At 39.5% G+C, this 20,332-nt stretch overlaps 1 protein-coding gene across 3 annotated transcripts in view; it reads left to right on the top strand.

Moving 5' to 3' along the window:
* IQGAP2 (IQ motif containing GTPase activating protein 2) overlaps positions 1–20,332 on the top strand; it is a 132,515-nt gene that overhangs the window by 48,060 nt on the left and 64,123 nt on the right. For all 3 annotated transcript variants that reach the window (XM_074931423.1, XM_074931421.1, XM_074931420.1), the window contains exons 3-4: positions 19,501–19,657; positions 20,136–20,213. In XM_074931423.1, coding sequence (XP_074787524.1) covers positions 19,501–19,657; positions 20,136–20,213 — 235 coding nt within the window. The remainder of the gene's footprint in view (positions 1–19,500; positions 19,658–20,135; positions 20,214–20,332) is intronic.

The following is a 20,332-nucleotide window of genomic DNA, read 5'->3' as shown; positions in this document are numbered from 1 at the left end:
GCCCTCTACAGCTCCCTGAAAGGAGGTTGCAGAGAGCTGGGGATGAGTCTCTTGAACTAAGTAACAAGTGATAGGACAAGAGGGAATGGCCTCAAGTTGTGCCAGGGAAGGTTTAGACAGGATATTAGGAAGCATTTCTTTCCAGAAGGGGTTGTTAGGTGTTGGAATGGGCTGCCCAGGGAGGTGGTGGAGTCCCCATCCCTGGAGGTGTTTAAGAGTTGGGTTGACATAGTGCTTAGGGATATGGTGTAGTTGAGAATTTTCAGTGTTATGTTAATATTTGGACTAGATGATCTTCAAGGTTTTTTCCAACACAGATGATTCTGTGAGATGTATACATACAACAAATTGAGGCATAACACATTTGGTGTGTTCAGGTATCCCCATTATTTGGGAGGGGAGAAATGGTGGTTTGAACCTGAAGCAGGCAGACATCAGTACAGCAAACCTGTATCTTGTTCCTGCATGCATCACTATATTAAATGAGCAGCGCTCTTTCTTTTTTGGGGTAGTTGTCTCTTAGATTTCCCAGACTTAAGAAATTAATAAATACATCACTTGCATAGCTTGGTATTTAAAGTGACTGATGCAGTTATTCTTCCTGGTTAGTAAATACTTTAAATGAGACTTTGTGGTTATGTAAGATCAGATACTTCCAACATACTTCAAAAAGCGTTGGTGTCAGATCTTACTGAAGCTACAAAATAAAAGCAGAAAGGAAAATAACATATGTTAATGTGTTCCATCGTTTTATGTATGGACAATGTTTCTAGTGTCTTTGTCAGCTGTGGAGAGTCATTTTAATCTTCTGTCCCCATACTACACTGGTTCCCAGATTGTGTCAGACTTTGAAACAAAGATTGGCTTTACAAACAGGATCCAATTAGTGACTAAAGAGGAAACATTCTTCTCAGGGTGGAAAAGTGTCTGGATTCAGTGAGGAATTGGAAACACTTCTGTGATAATTAGCATTATACCTCAAGACAGTCTGTAATGAAAATTTGTTTCCATAGTCTTTTGAGTCTCTTTCCATTTATTCCTCAGATTGATTAATTGAAGGGTTGGACAGAGTTGAATAGAGAAGACTTGTTGTATTTCTGTGGCCCTACCTTGTGTACAGAGTTTGTGAAACTGTTGCTTACAGCTGTGGAAACTCTCGGTGGCAAATGTAGGTAAAGTAACTTGCAGCTCAATGTGTACTCGCATACCTGCTAGCATCGACCATTAATAAACCAATACATGCAAACATGTGATGATGTAGCTCCAGTTTTGTGGACTGTACAATAGTATCTGTCTGTTCACTTCACTAAGATGCTCCTTCCCATGTAAGTCAATAGTGAGATTTTTAGCTGCTCTTCTGTACTTAGCTGTGACTGAACTTGTGTGGACCCCTCAGCTCACTAGAACAATAGAAACCTTTGAATTGCGCATTCTTCCCTAGTATGACTCTCCTTTCATTTTGGAAAGTGACTCACAGGCTAGGCCTGCCATAGTTGCCAGAAAATGATGTAATTTGGATAATGTAATATCCCACATACAAACCAAAGGCTATTTGGAAATTGAGCTGACAAGAGCAAAAAGGAAATAGCTGCATATCAGATGCATATCTCAATTTTTAAATTGGTATAATCATGTGTGCACTTACTAAATACAGAGGTAGTACAAATGGCACAGAGAAAAGCTGTGGTGTTCCCTGAACAGATGACCGTAGGGTGGGTAATCTCATTCAGTGAAGCTGTGTCAGACCAGGGAACTGATCTGATCAAGCCATAACATATGTATCTTGTGGTGTTGCATTAGTTTTTGGCAGAATCTCTTCCCTGGTCCCACTCTCCCACAGTCCCTGGGGTGCTGGTGTGGCAAAAAAGTGGAGGGGAGAATGGAGGCAAGAAAGGGCAGTGGAGTGGATAATGGGAAGGGAAGGAGCAGGGAGAAGCATGTTAATTAGTCCAGTGGTCAAATATCTGTACCTTAAAGCGATCCAGAAATGACGGCCTTAGCCTCACTAGAGTGGCTTGACATAATTTCAGATGCAAATGTCTAATATATTGACATGTGATGTTTCTTTGTGTCCCCTTCCCCACACTGCCACATGGTCCCAAAATACTGCTGATGGCCCTTGCACCGTTGGTAGGATCTGGGCAAGGGCTGTCCTAGGGAGTAACTTGACATCCCCAGGACTTCTTTAGTCTAATTCTGACTCACAGCAGATGGGGCTCCAGTGCCTAGCAGAGACAGGAGAAATGCTGTGAACCTTCATTGAATAAGACTGGAGCAAAAGGCTTTTCCCTTACAAAATGGCAAAGGCAAAAGAGAAGAGGCCAATGGGTAAGATTTGGTGGGAAAATAGTTTTATTAGCTCTTTTCTTCTCCTTTTGTTCCTCTCCTGCCACTGGCAGATGTATCAACTTGAACTCTGCTGCTTTGGGAATGTACGTGGAATTTCATTTGCTACTAACAATCGTGCTTTCAGATGTCTCACCCCGGTCTGGAAATATAGTATGCAATGTATCCCCAAGATAAATGATCTGAACAGCATGTTTCTTATTACTTCATCTTTGTCTCTGTGTTCTGTATTTAAAGCTAAATAGTGAGTAAAAGCTGGCATGTAAACCAACCGACCTGTATTAAGCACAGCACTGTGCAAGGTAGGTCTACATGTTCAGCCTGTGCACTTCATTTCCCTGTGTGATACAGTACTGGTTCTGCCTCTTAAAGCAGCATACTTTGCTGCTCCTGCTGATTCTGATTATTACAACCAGAATACAAACAGATGTTTCTGCTAAGACTGTTAAATATAGCGTTGAACTCGAATTCATCATAATTTAAAACTCTTTCTGAAAGAAGTCTTTGCCCTTTGACTGTCCATAACCCAGATCATATCTTGGACCTGTAACTTAAAAGGAGTTAGAAGGGGTCATTATTTGACTGCCTTCCACTTCTGGAGCAGGTTTTCCCACTTATGTGACAAGTACCATTGGAAAAGATTACGCTTCTACCAGCCTATAACTAAAGAGCATTGAACATCAGATATTGTTCAAACAGATGCAGGTAACTGTTCTTTAGAGTTTAGAAATGCATTGTCCAAGAGATGTCTGCAGCACATCATTTTAAATAGGTGTGAAAATCCAAACAACTCATAAATCAAATGTCAGGCATTAGGAGAGCAAAGTACTGAACTTCTTGCAAATTCTGCAAAACTAAAATGGGTTGCAATGCATTCCTCTTCTCAGTCATTTATTTCAAGCCCTGACCCTGAGTTGCATCCACATTACTTAAATATTTCTAGATGCTTTTGAGTGTCAGTAAATACTCTGCTTTCCCTTGACATGTATAGTCTCCTCTCTGAAAACTCTGGCAATGCAAATTCACATATGTTGAACAGAGCTGAAACAATTCCAAACACTTAGACTGGAGCTTCACTGACAAGATTTGTGGATCCAAAAATGTGTAACTGCATGGCTCTTGGGAAGCCTTATACATGTGCTTGCAAGCATACATACTACTAGTGGTAATTACTAAAATAATATAAATGTATTTTTAGTCTTGGTAAAAAAGCAATAGACTAAACCAAATTTTTTTAAAAAAAGTTTTCTGGATTTTTGAAAAGATGCAAGAGGAAGACAGGGGCAATTCTGAAAACTAAGAAAACAAGTAGCATTAAGATTTGTTGTTTGGGTATTTTGTCATAGAAAATTAAGCCACTTTGACAGAGAATGAAGGAGAGACTAAAAAAAAAGACTCCCTTAAACCAAAAAAAATATAATTCTTTATAGGTTAGTTTTTGTTCTTACAGTGCTGTTGCTTTGTCTAAATAGCAGAAATGGTTACAATACAAATAATACAAAGACAACATTTGAGTTCTGGCCACTGTTGAATCATGGTAATCAGCAATATAAAGACTGTTTCAGTTTTGCTCACCATCATTTATTGATAAAATCCCTCAGAGTGAAGACAGGTGTGTGGTTACTGTTACCTAGCAATTACTCTGATATATGGTGCTGCCCCTTATGTAAGCAAATACCTCCATCTTAACTAAAAAAACCCCACCTGTGCATGTAAAGTTTGATTAGGAGGCCCATAGAAATGCTGCAAGAATTTGCATATAGGAAAGTTTAATTAACCATAACACCTGACATAAGAGAGAGATTGGGAGTTGATCACTTGCCAGTAAGCACTGTCAGTAGTAGAATATGCATCTACTGAAATTAGTATAAAAATGCAATGCATTGAAAAAAACCTGAAAACTTCCTGAAAAATTGAAGTTGAGTTTTTCTCTAAATCTGGTTTCCCCGACTTTGTTTCTTGCTCCACACAGTTGGTGTTTCTCTGCCCAGCTGTTGTAAATACTTCAGTCTCAGGCATGGTGTGCTTGTTTTACACTGCTCCAGTGGCAGGAGTGTCCTTTTTCAAAGCAAGCTAGAATCGACCACAGGGGCAATGTTTATGTAAAGTAAGCTGTGTGAAAAGAGTGTGCAATAATTCAAGAATAACATATATATTTATAAATGTAGGATTAAGTTACTTAGGATTTTACTAACAAGCTGTTTGTATCTTAACACTCTGCCACCAGATTTGTTTTGAAAATAACAGCTTATTTTTCGTTTAAGATGTTTGTAAAAGACTCAGTTGGTAAAGAGAAAGAACCCTGTTGCTGAAGGATAAATACTTAGGTTCTTTCCCTGGCCAGCCATAATGAACAGAAAGCACTTTTATACAGGTATCTAGAAAAGAATAGTTTCCAGCTGTTTGAGTGAGGGGAATATCTCTGAGTTAGGACATTCTATGCTAGGCACTTCTGCTGTTTTTCAGTAGAGCTAAGAGAAATAAAGACTATACTTGCAGCAATCATTTGGTGGACAGGAGAATTAGTCTGGGATTTCTCTCAGTGCCAGGTTGGCTGTTACTGTGTATAAACATAACTTACACTTGTTGAGTAAAAACATAAGCTATAAGAGTATTAGTTGAAAAACGGTTGCTGCTAAATACTTTAGTTTCTAGTACCTATCAAGTGAGTTCATAAAACCTGCTGCTCAGGTAGGAGCTGTGCACTTTACATCCAGTTTACTTATTTCCAATCCCTGCCTGGTTCATTAGGTTGGATGTACGTTTTGGTTTACTTCCATAAACTTCCCCAGACCCCCACCTTAAACTGTTACTTTGATGTGCTTGCAGGCTGTCTGCTCCTCACAGCAGTGCCCAGCAGAGGCAGCAAAGTATGAGTGATAGATGTTGCTCAGATGTCAAGTCACGTGGTTGGCAACACTTGGGGTTTGCTCAGCTCTTGAATGCGCAGCCACTTACTCTACTTGACTGCCATGCCTCAGATACTTTACTTGTATGTTGGCATAAAAATTCCTCAAACATATATACATATATATATATATCTCTGTAAACACCCTTCTCACCTAGATACTGGATTTTCAGGATACCTTAAAGAATTTGGTAGCTTTCTTTTTGGTTTCTTCTGTATGAATGTTTTAGTTGCCTTCATGAGAAGCCTACATCTGACAGATCCATAACAGCCGAAAGATGGTTTTGATTTTTTTTTTTTTTTAAATGAAGCTTTTGGCATGTTACTGCACAGTCTCAGTAGGGCTTAATCTGTGTGTGGTGTTGGAGCAGGTAGCGTACAAGGAAGGACACATGCAGGTATCTTCTGAACATAGTTTTTGAATTTCAAGGAAATCATTTGACACTAAGATAAACCTACAGTCCTCTGATAGCAAATATATTGAAAGTAGCTGAATACTTAAGTTTTGGTTGTGACAAATGTTTGGTTTGTTTGATAACTTGATGCCATGGGAGATGGAATCACTTTGCCTTTGGGTGAGATATTACTTGGAAACCAGATGGACATCTGCTTTTCCACTTCGGAGAAACTCCCCTTGCTGTAGTATGGTGATGAAAATGTGCCATCAACCTAGGCAACTTGGAAATGGCTGTCTCCAGAAATGTCTTCTGCTTGTAAACTAGTACTAGAAGCAGCTGAAGTTTTAGAGGCGGATTCTGTTATTGAGGGAGCAAGAAAGGCCAGAGAACTATGCATGTTCCCTTTTTCCCATTTAAAGTAGACGCAAGTTTTTGTGAGAGTTTTGGGGTGTTTTCGCATCCTAGTGAAAAGTAACTTGCATCTCAGCACAGGAAAGATCTGCATTTGTGGACATGGGACTTCAGCCTGGCTTTTCATTTTATTACAAGAATACATGCACTCCTGAAATGCAGTCTTGGAGTGTAATGCTGATGTTCAAAATTAGGAGCAACTGAGCTGTTAAGTTTCTTTGAATATATATATTCGTTTTCCTGAGGAGGAAGAGAAGGGTATGGAGACATTTTAATTGTTGCATCTTCATATGGAAAGTTGAACTAAAATATGCTGTTTAAGAATTTGGCTGGATATCAAAGGAAGTGTGCACAAGTTCTGCAAGACATACTTTTTAAATCTTAGATGAAGGCAAATGTCTAAGGATGAAGACTCTCTGTCAGTGTTAGAACTGAATATCCTTTAGTTTCAAAGTGTATCTGTTACTGTAATTGTGCACATATTCCAAGGCTCTCTTTTAGGCTTTTACCTCTTTTTTTTTTTTTTTTTAAGGATTTCTTGAGCAATTTTATATTCAATATTTCAGCAAAATCTACTGTGACCATAGGCAACACACCTTCCTTGGTTAAACATCTCTTCCAGTGCTCATGTCCAGACTTCATGTAATATGAGTTAAGTTGATCTATCTGGATGTATCCTGTGCATTCTTTATAGTTGAGCAAATCTTCCTTTTGCTAGGGTACTGCTGCATGTTGTTCTTGACTTGGGCTAAGGGACACCACCCCTCTGCACACACTTTCAGACGTCTGTCAAAATTTTTTACTGGGCTTTCTCCACTCTAAATCTTGCTATCCTGGCATCCATTCTGTTGGTCCCCTTTATCTGGCTGCTGCTATAGTTGGCTCTTCCTGCCCATTTCTCTTGTTGACATGAATCATGTGGCACAGTGACAGATGTACTCCTCTTTCTCTCCCTCATGGCAGTTGCTTTCCCAGAACTAGTAGATGACTAGTGTCTCCACGCTCTCCATCTCCACCTTGCCTGCTACCACACAGACTGATCAATTCATTATTTGTATTGGGTTTTTTTAATATTTTCAGCTAAGCTTTCAGAATGTTGCAGGAGAGACTGCCATGAAAGTTAGAAACATCTCTTTTACAGGAGGGCTCATATTGCCCACGACAGTCAGGCTCTGCAGGCTGCAACTACCAGTAGCTCAAAATACACAAGTCCCCCTAAAAGCATGTGAAAATGTGCCCTACAAATGATAGGGGGAAGTGGGGATCTGGTTTTAGGGTTGTGTGGCTTCTGGCTGTAACTACAGCAGTATCTTCCCAGCCTCCATGACCAGTGCTGCATAGGTGCTATACTTGCTTGGGATAAAGTGTAGAGAAATGGGAAAAGAAAAAGGAGAGCAAATTTGTAGGTCAAAATAGCAACCTAAGTCTCTTAACTCTCGGTATAGGGCTGAGTTAACAAGCTGTGATGGTTTGTTGATTAACTTGATTGAAGTATCTAGGTCATTAATAGGCTTGGCAGTGAGGTAAATTGACTTAAAATATTTTTTGGTTCAAATTCATGGGTGTAAGGGATTATTTTTTGCCATGTTAAATTGTTGGCTGACTGCTGATCAGAAATCCTGCATTAACTGCTGTTTAAGAAAATCAAGAGAGTGCTTCTGTAAAGCATTTTAATGTTTTTTTTCTCTCTTGTTCTATTAATTTCCACATTAGTAAACACAGTTTACTGTAGTAAGTATCTTTGGAGGAGTTTCAGTATAATAATAATGTGTCATCTTTTTAATGTGAAATTGCATGGTAGCCCCTTATGCCTTTTTAAGATGGAGTAATCTTTTTGTGGCAACAGTAAAGTGAATTTTCCCAGCCTAAAAATTAGTTTCCTGGTGGAACTGGGCTGATCAGGATGCTTGGGTGCCTGCCCTGTGTTTGACTTTTGTGATTTCAAAATAAAAATGGCTGGTGCTACTTCAGTCTTCTAACATGGAGGCTTTTACATTAATTCCTGTGTCTGAAAGCACTTGCGGATCTTGAGAGAGGTGGTAGAGGAGTATTTCCAAATAGGGCACAGTGTTGGTTGAAGCGGTTTGCACTAGCTCTGTTTCCATTGAGTTTCTCTTAGTTTCTGTTTTTCAGAGAAACAACTTCCATAGAAATCAATGAGCAAATGATTGTCTAGGGGTTATGCACCTAACTGTTTGCTAGAGGGTTGGAGCAAGCTGAAATCTCTGGAAACACAAACATAGACTGTTGCAGTGCATAAACTCCATAACTAGTTTGAAATAGTCTCTAAAATTTACAAAGTTTTTTTCTTCTGATTTTAAATTTCTGCCATTTTTTATTTCCTCATCACAGGTGAACAAGGAAACAAAGGAGCACTTTGTTTTACATTTGTCACTTCATGTAAACCACTTAGGTTTCCCATAAATAGTCTTAAACATCCAAAAGTGAGTTTAATAAGACTTCCCATGCATATGGCATCTTGTGTCTAAAGAAGGTGACCAGTAACAGCTATAGCACTCTGACTGGGGTTGTGCAGCTGCTAGGTGGCTAGGAGTACTGATGGCAAGGAGTCACCTACATCTTTGCTTTTCAGCTGGTGGTTGACTTGATGACATTGAATATCCAGAGGCATCCACGGCTTGCCCTGAGTGGTAGCCACAATGGGATGGTGTTGCAGGGCAGCAGAGCCTGGGTCATCTGTGGACGGGTGGTGGTTGTGTTACAGATTGAGTTAGCCAGAGCATGTGGGCTGGGTGAGGGGAGTCAGCCAACAATGTAGATGCTGATAGCTGGTTTGCCCATTCTAATAATTGAAAAAAAACCCACCTTAAAGTCTTCTGACAGTGTGGTTCTCGGTCAATGCTAGGTGCCATAAACCATACCTGATATACCATTGACCTGTCTGTTGCCTTTGGATTAAGTGGTGTCCCAGTAGTTTACTTTTGCCAGTGCCTAATATCTTGTCTGGTAACTGGTAGGCTCATAGCAGAGTAAGTATTTCTTGAACCTTTCTTACCATCTTGAGTAACCTGAATACTGGGACATACACAGTAGACTTTTATTACTTGGTGATTACTCAGATTGATGGAGATATTTCGCTGTTTTTTCTTGGAGATTATCTTGTGTGTGCAGATGTTGGGAACGGTGATCTCAAAACCCTTATACTGAAGTGCTCTCACCAGACAGTGTGTATCTGTTGCATGAGATAGTATTAATTACACTGTTAAATTTTTACCATGCTGATTGCAATCAGTTTTTTATTCCTAGCCTAGTCTTCCAACTACAGCTCTGCTTCCACTTTGTTGTATTGCTACCTAAGCACATATGCGAGCCATTCCAAGGGAAGATTTTAGTTTTGCAGCTAAATCTTAAAGGAATGGTTTTATTCCTGACTCATACTGTCTAGAAAGATATGTTTGAGATGCTTGTGACTATTTTATGCAGCTTTTAGTCATATATCCTCAATAAAAATTCCAACCTGCACTAACAAATTTGTAGCCAGGTCTTTACCAAGAGGTTGTATCCACTTATTGCATGGAAATTTTGGATATCATCCTCAGTGTAAATCAGTGTTGATTGGCTGCCTCAGCTATCTAGAACACATTCTGTAGTTTTGAAACTGAGATAATTATATGGTCCTGGAGGATACAAAGCTTTGTTCGACAGTTCTTAGTTTATGTTCTGATAATGTATGTTCTATAAAGATCAGGCTGCAGAGCACTCTTGATTTTTTTTTTTTCCGTTTTCTCTTATAGAAATGATTGTTATCTTCACCAGTATAAAGCAATACCATTAATTTCTTGGGTTTTCATTTGTTTGTGGATTATGAAATGTTGTTATACTGCTGCCTACATTTTTATCTACTGCAGGCCTGATTTGTATGCATATGCTTCTCAAACGTTTATAGATTGTTATTGACTAGGGTAGGGGAGTACTGTCTTTCCAGCTACTGAAAGTGAAAGTGATGGAGGAGAATATTACTTGCATAACCATAGAAGAAGAAAGCAGAAGAAGGTAACTGTAGGTGCGGTGAATGGAGTTTCTCACCTAAATGCCTTGGTTTTAGCTTTGTTTCTCTGTCTTGTATTTCTTTTTGACATGGGACAAAGCTTAAATCTTGAAAACTTTTGTTTGCTGTTTTGCAGTGTTTACATACATCACAGTGTTGTTAAATGCTTTTAACAACAGTTCAGCCTTTCACAAGCTGGATCTTTCAGTCTTTTTACTTTCTTAAACATCATCCTCTCTCATATGTATCTTTTAATGGCTGCTGTTCTCACACTTTTCTTTAATAGTTCCAGTTGCTTGTCTAGTAGATGTACTACTTGGGTCCTTTTTGTGGTTTCTGTACCTGTATACTTGCTGCTAGTAGCTTTCACAAAAGTAAACTTTGTCAGATTATTAGACAGTAAAATACAAATACCCTAATCTGATCTAGTGGATGTGAATTGGTCAAGAAGTCAGAACAGCACCCTGCATCCTGCCATGCTTGAGTTTGTTTTCTTGCTCTTCTATAGTCTCCCATGTGGCCTTGACACAGTCTTTAGTCTGCACCTCCTTTTGGGGTTTCTGCTGACCCAACTGCATCAATTGTCAGTAAAGGTGCAGGTCTGTAGGTAGAACTGTGCCTTTCTGTTGCTGGTCTGCAATCAGGGAGATAGCTTTAACACCTGCACAATGTACAAACTTTTATGCTGAATCTACACTGGAGGTACTTCCCTGGGTCACTTTTCTACCCTAGAGAAGTGTGTCAATTGTAGACGTGGTGCTAATGTTTATATCTGTGATCCTACCTGCAAAGAAAAGTAATAGCATATCCCTCTAGACAGCTGAGGACTAATACTTTAATGGAAGGTACTGTACGGTGGTAACAGGCAAACACATAAAATACCAGATCTTCATGTAAAATGATTGTGTTGTTTTGATGTTTCTTTAGCTGTCCTTCTGTGTGTGGCTAACTTGACAGCTGCTAGAAACAGCACATCTGGTGATGTACTGCGGTTTGAGAGAGGGTGAACAAAAGATGCAGGTTCCTTGAAGGACGGGTTTGGTTTAGTTTTCGCAGCAGCTTCATCAAAGTCACTGTGGATAGATCACTTCATAGAGACTACAGATCTGTTTTCTATGGATTTGTGTAGTAATTACTGCTGTGGCAGGGTATAGGCTTTGGGTAAAGACTTAATGTAACTGTCATTTAAGATAAGTAGGGCTATTCTGTGATGAAAATGTGAAGGTTATCTGAAGGACTCGTTATTGGTTATTTTACTGTACCCTTTTTGTGTCTTGCCAAGAGCTCATAACTTCTCCTACTCTTCCACTCAAGTGGGTTGCTTGGAGGAGTCTGAGATTCTGCCAGGTCAGAACCCTTTAAATCAGTAAATCTAAAATATCATATGCTGTGTGTTTTGAGGGTGCCTTAAATTTTATTACCATACTGCAGCTGTATAAAAGACATAATAGAACAAAGCAAACTGCAGTAGCACACAGTAAGACAATATAATATGCTAGTCTGAGCTATGATCTTGGAGTCTGCAATCACAGTGGTTTTCTAAAAAAAATGATGTTTTGGGGGGAATAATTTGTTTTGCAACATTTCTACACCAAGAAATGCTGTACTGTCCTGATGTGCAGACTGGTGAAATATTGAGATAAATTCACTTGCTGAATTTGGCTTCCCTCCTTTTCAGATAAAAGCATTATTTGATTTCTAAAGGTTGGAGGGAGACCCTTTCTGTTTGCATGTGGAATTTGCTATGGAGCTTATGTCTGCACTACCTAAAATTGCATTAGTGGTTTGAGTCTGTCATCTGCCTAAAATTATGCTTTCCAGGGGCCACTGAGCCGCCACTGCCAGATTAATGCAGGAAAGACTTGTGTTTCTGCTGCTGTGGTTTCTTCCTTCTGGAGAGAGGACTGTTAAACTCTGCAGCTGAGTGGTGCACGTCAATCTGAGTTGTGTTAATTTAGCTGTACTGATTTTGCACAGCTCTTTGGAGAGGACTTCTTTGTTTCATCCTTTTTTCCCCATTTCATCCAAATGAAAAACCAATTCCTCCTGTAAAAAGTGATACTTCAGATGACACCTTCCACAGATACTTCTTCCCCCTTGAGGCATTTTAACACTGACAATATTTCCAACTCATTTGCTCAGGTAACTTGTTGAGTACTGTTCTTTCTGCTGAGAAGAATCCGGTGAGGTTTCTTAGTGGGAAATACTTGTTTATGACTATTCAGCCTCCACCGGCACGGCAAGCCCCATTCCCGGTACTGCTTTCTCTCCTGCCTCTTCAGCATTCGTCATCAGCCCCTGTCAGTTTGGAGCCAGGCCAAGAACAGGGGAATAAGATGAGGCATCCCTGTGACCATCAGCCTGGGCTTTGTTAGCATTGGCCTCGCTCAGCACGTTATCTCGTATAGCAGTTGTCTCTTGTTTGTGGTTTGTGGTTGATACCCGGTGCTAAATCTTAACGTCTCTGCAAACAGAAAAGACAGCAAAACAGAGCCTTCCTGATTGCAAAGGTTGGAGGCTGTCACGAAACGCAGGCACATGTGCTGTTGTTGCCTGTTAGGCTGTTGCTGGAGAGCCTCTTTTTTTTCCCCCCTCAGGCAAGCCCCCAGTAGAAGTGCTGAGTAAACAGGACTTGGCTGCTGCTGGGTGCGCAGCAGCCTGCGATGGCCGAGAGGCCATGCCGGGGCTCCAGAACAGGTTTTCTGAGGAGCACCTTGCCTTGTGGACTCTAATCACCGATTAACCTACATAAGGGAAGGCTGGAATAAAACAGATTAAAACATATAGTATCTGTGCTGCCATCTTGTGCACCAGAATTTTATAACACCTTTAAGGCTATTTTGTAAATATAGCAGTGTTGCCATGGCAGCAGAAATCTGGTGTGGAAAAATGTTGCTGAAATGATTTACTGCTGGTTTAGTGCACTGTACAGGGCAAATAGTCACTGCTGCTCACTTCTACTCAACTAAATTGTATGTGGAGTGAATCAGGAAAGCTTTGGTCAGGAAAATTAATGTTGCAACAAAATTCATTCAGGTGTGCACAACTCAACAAAATGCAGTAATTCATGGTGAGATCCGTATTACTTTAATACCTTTGCACAAAGAATCCATACATGAATCCCTCATAGTTTCCAGTGTAGTGCTTAATGTATCCTCCCTGCTGAAACCATAATCACAAAAATAAGTTGATACTGCTAAATCTAACGGTACCTGGAGACCCAGAGATATGCAACTTCGAATTTGAACTGACTCATGGAAGAGTAAAAATTAGAACACTACAGATTAATCTAAAATATCTTGCTAGAGAATTTGATGCTCATTTTACATGCTGAAGTTGTGAGATCTTGTGTAGTCAAGTGATTCACAATGTCCCCCAAAATGTTACTTCATGTTATTACTTTTATGCAACATAAGAGATGTGGTGACTGGAATGACCTGCATCACACCTTCCTTTCCCACACTGCTTCAGTGAACCACAATCAGAAGATGTTGACTTCTTTCAGTATGTTTTTAGGATGAATAAAACTTGACATTCCATGGAGATTGTCACTGGAGTATGAACCTAGACTCAAATTTAGAAGCTAACTTTCCCAGGGTGGCTGGCTCCAGGAGTAAGTTGGCAGCAGATGGCTCTGACTTAAGCCAAGGCCCCCAACTGTAGGGAAGATTTGGGGCTGAATGCACCAGAATGTTAGAGGAAAAAAAGGTCTGAAGAAAGTAGTTTTCTCAGCTGATTGCTCTGTCACTGCTCCACACAACCTCCAAGTGGAACCTCCAAGTTTGTGCAGTTCTTTTATACAACACACACTTTTTTCAAATTATTGGTACGCATTTTCAAAGAATGGCTGTAAAATTTGTATGTGCTTGCCTGGAAATAGCTTATGGCTGTTTGTGAAACAACCTATTTCTAGGGTTTCTGATTTAGGAGATGTATCATGTTAAAGTTTGCAGTCTAATGAGAACAAATTCCAAAGTTAACACAGTCTTTCCTTATAAACAAATCAATGCCATCACCACCACTCCTGCTCAGCCAAGCAACACAACAAGCTTGTTTCTGCTGCTCTTGCCCTCCTTTTTAAAGCAAGTTTTATGGGACTGTTGATGGAGGAAAAAAAAATCTTTTTGCTTTTAAAAAAAATAGGCAAATTAAAAGTTAAGAGCTAAGATTTCTTAACAAATCTTTAGATTCAGAAAATAGAGACATAATAATGTGAAACTCTTAGTTGTGAGTTTCCATGCTTTAGACTATTATATACTTGTAACTATCTTCAGATAAAAGTTTTGATTTAAATATAATCACACCACTTCAGACATTTAAGTTAGAATCTAACATTTTGCTTTGGGACTGATTGTTGATACTCCGATTTTCTAGCAACAAGGTTTTTTCACCCTTTGTTTGGAATGAGATGGCTGCATTGTAATCTCTAGGTCAACCGTCTGTTTCACTTCCCTACAGCATGCATGTGCTGAACTAGACTGAAAGGCTGTGGATGTGAGCCAGGGAGTAGTAAATGAGTGGTGCCACGTCTTCACTATACCTGTTTCATAGCGGCATCCAGTGCTCTGAGTTTTTATTTCTGGAGTCCTGTCTTTGCTTCTCCAAAGGTCTTTTTCCCAGGAGATAAAAACCTGGTGCCCTTGGATCCACATCTTGCAGCATAAATCTGAAAGGGCGGGGCAGCGCAAATAAAAATTTTACTGCAATATCCACTGTGTATCATATGTGATGGGCTTTGGGTGGGTTATACAATGTATTCTCTCTTCTCTGCTAACCACTAACTCCAGCATTTCTAGTCCCTTAGCCAGCCATGTGTGCATTGCTGACCATGCAGATTGTCAATGACAGCTTCATAACTAGTTAAGTTCATAGTGCAGCACTGGTGCTTCCAGTTCCTTTGACCCTTGCCTTGAATGAGATTCAGGGAGGGTTTTTTTTGCTTTTAAAGTGCAAGCCTGAGCTCATTACACTGCTAGTGTTTTGCATGGTCAGATGTGGAAGCTGGAATCTCTTAGTGAGCAGAGTGCTGTTTACTGCTCGTGGGTCTGGCACAGAAGTCATGATTGTTATCTTGCCAGAAATTCACTGTTGAACTGTTCTGCATCAGACTGCCAAGAGTCAAAACAGAATTGACAAAGCAAAAGGAAATTTTACCTCAATACTTGCTCCTGGAATATTTTCCAGGACTATGTATTGGAATTAAAGTTTTGGAGATTTATTTCCATTGATGAGGTCTGGGTTTGGGTTTTGTCTTAGGCAAATCTTTTGTTTCTGTGCTGGCAAGTACTGCAATAATATGAAAATAAAAGCAGGCTGTATTTATACATACTGGTGTATGATCTCAAGTATCCTTCTTCAGGAGTGCACATATCATTTACATACAATGTAAATGATAAGGCCAATGCGAAGATTAAAACTGGCATGGGTAGCTCTGCAGGACTGTTCTAATGATAGCTGATTTTTGGTGGTGCTACCCGTGACTTCAGGGATATTGCATGTTTTGGTCTGCTTCCAGAGATTGCCTCTTGTCCCTCCACCATGGAGTGGTGTTTGGGTATAACTGTAATGAGTGACAAAGTCAACCATCATGTTCAACACTGGCAGTTTTTCATGGCATACCTCTGTTATTAAGTTAATGTTTAATGCACAGTATTAGTTATAGGATTGCATTGTAGAAAAAGAAATGGCAGAAATGCATATGCACATTTGAGATGTACAGTAGTCTTATTCCACAAGCTTTATACATAAGAAAACATAACATCTAACAATGAGTTATAGGCCCTTCCTCTAGTATAGTCATGGTATTAACTAGTTTTTGTGGGGAACAGTTTCTGCAACAGACTTAAATCTGATACTGCAGTATTGTGTGCTCAGGTAAACAATGGACAAGCCAAAGGCAGTGCTGGATTTTTTTAGCTTCGAAGAAAAATAATTTGCTCCAAAGATACCTATAAATCTTTATTGTCAGGTAAATATTCTCTGTTTCACTTAAACAGAAGTAAAAGCATTTCTGTTTTTTTCAGTCCAATCTACTCCTGTTGGCACCGTGTCATACAACTTTCATATACTCACTAAACTGTGCCTTAAAAAGCAGAACCTTAAAGTAATGCTTCTTTCTGTTTAAAACCACAATTCCCATTTAACTGAATCAGTGTAAAGGCAACAAAACTAGTGTAACTGCAAGCATAGGAAAGTGCTACAGATGTCTCAATAAATACTAGGAGAGAGAGTAAAAGACTTGAACAGCTGTTTGCGTAACTAAAACTGACAAGGTTGTTTGTATATTTGTAGGATTTTATGCACATCCAGAGGTTTTTCCTTCTGATTAAACATATTATAAAATGGAGTAAGTCTTTTCACAGTAAATTTTTTTCTAGTTCAATTCTGCAGCTTCCAGACATGGGTAAAACTTGTCTTATATGTAATGCAGATGTATCTGTGTTCTCAGTCTTGGAGACTGATTCCCAAAAGCTGAAAGTTACAGTTGTCCCACTGCAGACCTGTGAGTTTCTCTAGAATGGGTATGACTATATAGACTTTTAGCTATCTTTAGGAAAGAAACTCTTTGCATCTTTCAGGTCCATATACTTCTCTGTTTTTCTTCCCTCCCCCCCACCGAATTAATAACATTCTCCTTCTAGAAAGACACTTGTTTGCTTGTTTGTTTATCTAGACTTCTTGGACCAACAACAATACCCTTCATTACCCTTTCCCCTCTCCTCAGTTTCTTTGCTTCTTCATACTTTTCCCTGATGTTCCTTAGTGTTATTGCATTAACCCAGTAGACAGAGTAGCCTTCCTATCCAGAACAAGATAGTTCCAGATTAATCTTAAAGGTTCATCACCACACTGGAAACAAATCTAAAAGAGTTTTGCTGTTGTTGAATAACAAGAGGTTTGAAAAGCTGAGGAATAGCTTTCACCTTGGTTCAGCACCTCACTTAGAGCTTGAGAAATGACTCAATTTTATGTGGATCCTTTTATAAAACCAGAGCCAACTCAAATGCCTCTTTTCTTGTGCCTTTTCAAACCAGCAGGATGTTATGAGTAGTAAGCTTGTTGTCACACAAACATGAATTTGGAGGGTTATAAATTATAACCTAGACCTGCCCTGAATCTACTGTTCTCTCCTACTGTCGTATCAAGGTTGCTACTAGCCCTTCCTTTTTAACACTAAGCCATGCCTTGCTAATGGATGTTTAACTATAAGGCTGTTAAATGTGATACCTGGGCCAGTGCTGACACATGGATCTCTTTCTGCTGGTGAACCTCAGATGTATGGTGAAGGAAAACCCTTGGAAAAGCTGCTTGTGATGAAGAGGGCAGTCCTGCACCAACCGATTTGGGGCCAGGAGAAAGTTGCCTCTAAGTAGGAAGGTTTTGTTCAAGAAGGGAGAAAAGCAACTTTGAGGGGCACATGTGTGTATCTTAAAAGACAGTTCCAATGTAACCTTTTTTTGGTTCCCTGATCTGAAGATTTAATAAAATGTTTTCATACAAAACTGAGAATTAGAAGTGTAAAGGATCAGTGCAAGGTACCAATGCTGCTCTGGGAGCATACAGTTCATCTCACTGGAGATGGTCCACTGGGCAACAGGGTTAGCTTCAGCTCATGGTGAATACCTCCTGTGGGTCAGCTAGCTGTTTCTGCTATCCATACAACTCTCTCTCTAGAAGACACATTTTAGGAAATAAATGCTATAGAAAGAGCTATATGGCTCAGGTTAAACCCATGTTTGTTGGGAGTACACATTCTTTGTATTTTTTCTTCCTTATATGCCTTTTTGAAGAAGGCAAATGTAATATTTTGCATTAGTGTGTGTATATCTATTTACTCCGTGGAATGTTGTTAGTGAGGATGACTTCTGTGACTCTTGGCATGGGCCCATAACACATGAACATGCAATGCAGGATGGAGTAGGGAAACTTGTCAGGGATATGATTTTCCTCACTGAAGCAGCTTTTATACCACAAATTACAGTTCTCCTATGACACTTAATGCAGTTTTGTGTGATACTGTCCCAGATTTATGGCTGCTGGTTTCCTGAAGTGCTATTTAGGTAGTCTGTGTTTCAGTGAAACAACTTTCACATGTCCTGTAACAAATCCAAAAGTGTAATGGAGTAGGTCATTTGTCTTGAGTTTTAATGTGAAACAAAATTATGCAGTGAGCTTTTTTTCTTCTCTGTGGTGTGGGAAAAAACGGGCTCATTGTCAAGCTGGATCACAGCTTTCTGGTTTCTGAAGCCACTCCTGTGGAGTTGATTTTAGATTTGTAATGCTGTCTCACACAGCATAGAGCAAGGCTGCCTCAGTGACATAAGTGAACTAATGTCTTCAGCTTTGTTTTTGTCCATTTGTAATGGTATTAATGTCCTTCAAACAAGAGCAGAGATTGTCTAAGCAAAAAAAAAAAAAAAATATTGGGAAAGAACTAACCAGATTTATAGCTCTTGTAATGTGATTTAGCTGCTAGAAGAATAATATCACAGGGCCAAAACACGTAGGCCACCAATGTAAGGAGCTTCTGGTCTAGTGATTAGGACGCTAACTTCTTTCAGGAGTGCTTTGGTAGCAGTTTCTTTTGATTACCCAATATAAACATACTGGATAACATGGTTTAATGTCTGTAATTGGCCTTCTGAACAGGTTACATACTTAATAATTACTGTTTTCTATCTAGTACCATGTCAATCACACCTAAGTCTCAAAAACATTACTAGTTTACCACCTTGAAAGATTTAGTCACTGTTTGATGAGAAATCATCCTACCTGATGGGTGGCAGGAATATTTTGGCCAACTCATTGCCAGGCAGACCTCAGATGCATAAAGAACATTGGGCTGTTTAAACAAAAAGCTTCACTCCTTTCTCTAGCACTGGCATGATGTGTTTCATGGGTGAATGTGGAGAGCTGCCACATGTTGCAGGAGGAGGATAAGCTGCAGGAGTGCCACCTACTGAGACGAGCATTGCCGTGAGCTTGAGTTGTAGAACATGTTAACTGCAGGAACCAGCCTCACCCAGCACATTTCTGGCCTTGATGCTCTCAAGCTTCATCCCTGGCATAGCTACCACAGAGGGTTTTTTGAATACAAACATCAGTAATACACAGCACTCCATGTTTTCTCCTGGTTTCAAATTACTGTCTATTTAAAAACCTAGTGATGATCAAAAGATCTAAGTTTGACCCCTTAGGGGATGTATACTTAAAAGCATGTTGTTTTACACATAATCACATAATGCAGATATGATTCTCTAGTCATTTTTATCTGCCATGTGAGTGAATATGAGAATTTTCTCCTTAGCCCATGCCCCTTTCTCTTATGTTTATGTTATGTGACATTAAAAGTACAATAGTTGTGGGTGAAAGGTGTCACTGATATTAAAATCACAAATAACAATATTTCTTTAACGATGTCTCTGTAGGTGGATGGAGGTCTGCTTGGAAGAAGAGTTGCCCCCAACTACCGAACTGGAGGAAGGCTTAAGAAATGGCGTTTACCTTGCCAAGCTCGCAAAATTCTTTGCCCCTAATGTGGTGTCAGACAAGAAGATCTATGATGTGGAGCAGACACGCTATAAGGTAATAAATTTTTCAGTTCTCTCACTGATGAGACAAAAGTATAATGTCTTGTCTTCCAACTCTTAGATACACAAGTATGGTCAGTTAACTTTCTGCACCTCTGTCATAAGACTGTCAGGACTAGATGGAAGACACCCAGCACTAGGAAGCCAACATGATAAGTTAGAAATATTTTATCCTGAGAAAAACTGTGTTAGTGTCACTTAATGTTTTTAAAGCTGAACAAATTACACTTCTGGTTCCAGGGAAAATAAGAGTCTTACCATTTATACAATTAATTCTTATTAGGAATAGGAGCTAAAAGCAATTCAATAATTAAATTTGGTAACTATTCCAAATTATCCTCATCTTAGGAAACAAGGAAAAATTTCCTGAATTCAACTTCAGGACATAAAACTGTGAAGCAACAGGAAGAACAATAATCAGAGAATTTGCTTCACGTGATTTTTATAATCTTTTTCTTCTATGTTTCCAATAGAGATCTGGCCTTCATTTTCGGCACACCGACAACACTGTGCAGTGGTTAAGAGCAATGGAGTCCATTGGACTGCCTAAGGTAAACCATTAAATTTTAGCAAAGAAACTGGCTCAGAGTAATAACTCACTGAGATTCCTTTTTATGTGCTTGAGCATAAATGGTTCCTTACAGTAAGTCTAGAGGGAAGGGGTAATTCA

Source organism: Athene noctua, chromosome Z, assembly GCF_965140245.1.
Source record: "Athene noctua chromosome Z, bAthNoc1.hap1.1, whole genome shotgun sequence".
Taxonomy (NCBI): Eukaryota; Metazoa; Chordata; class Aves; order Strigiformes; family Strigidae; genus Athene; species Athene noctua.
The sequence above is the reverse complement of the archived record's forward strand: the minus strand, read 5'-3'. Positions and strand labels throughout refer to the sequence as shown.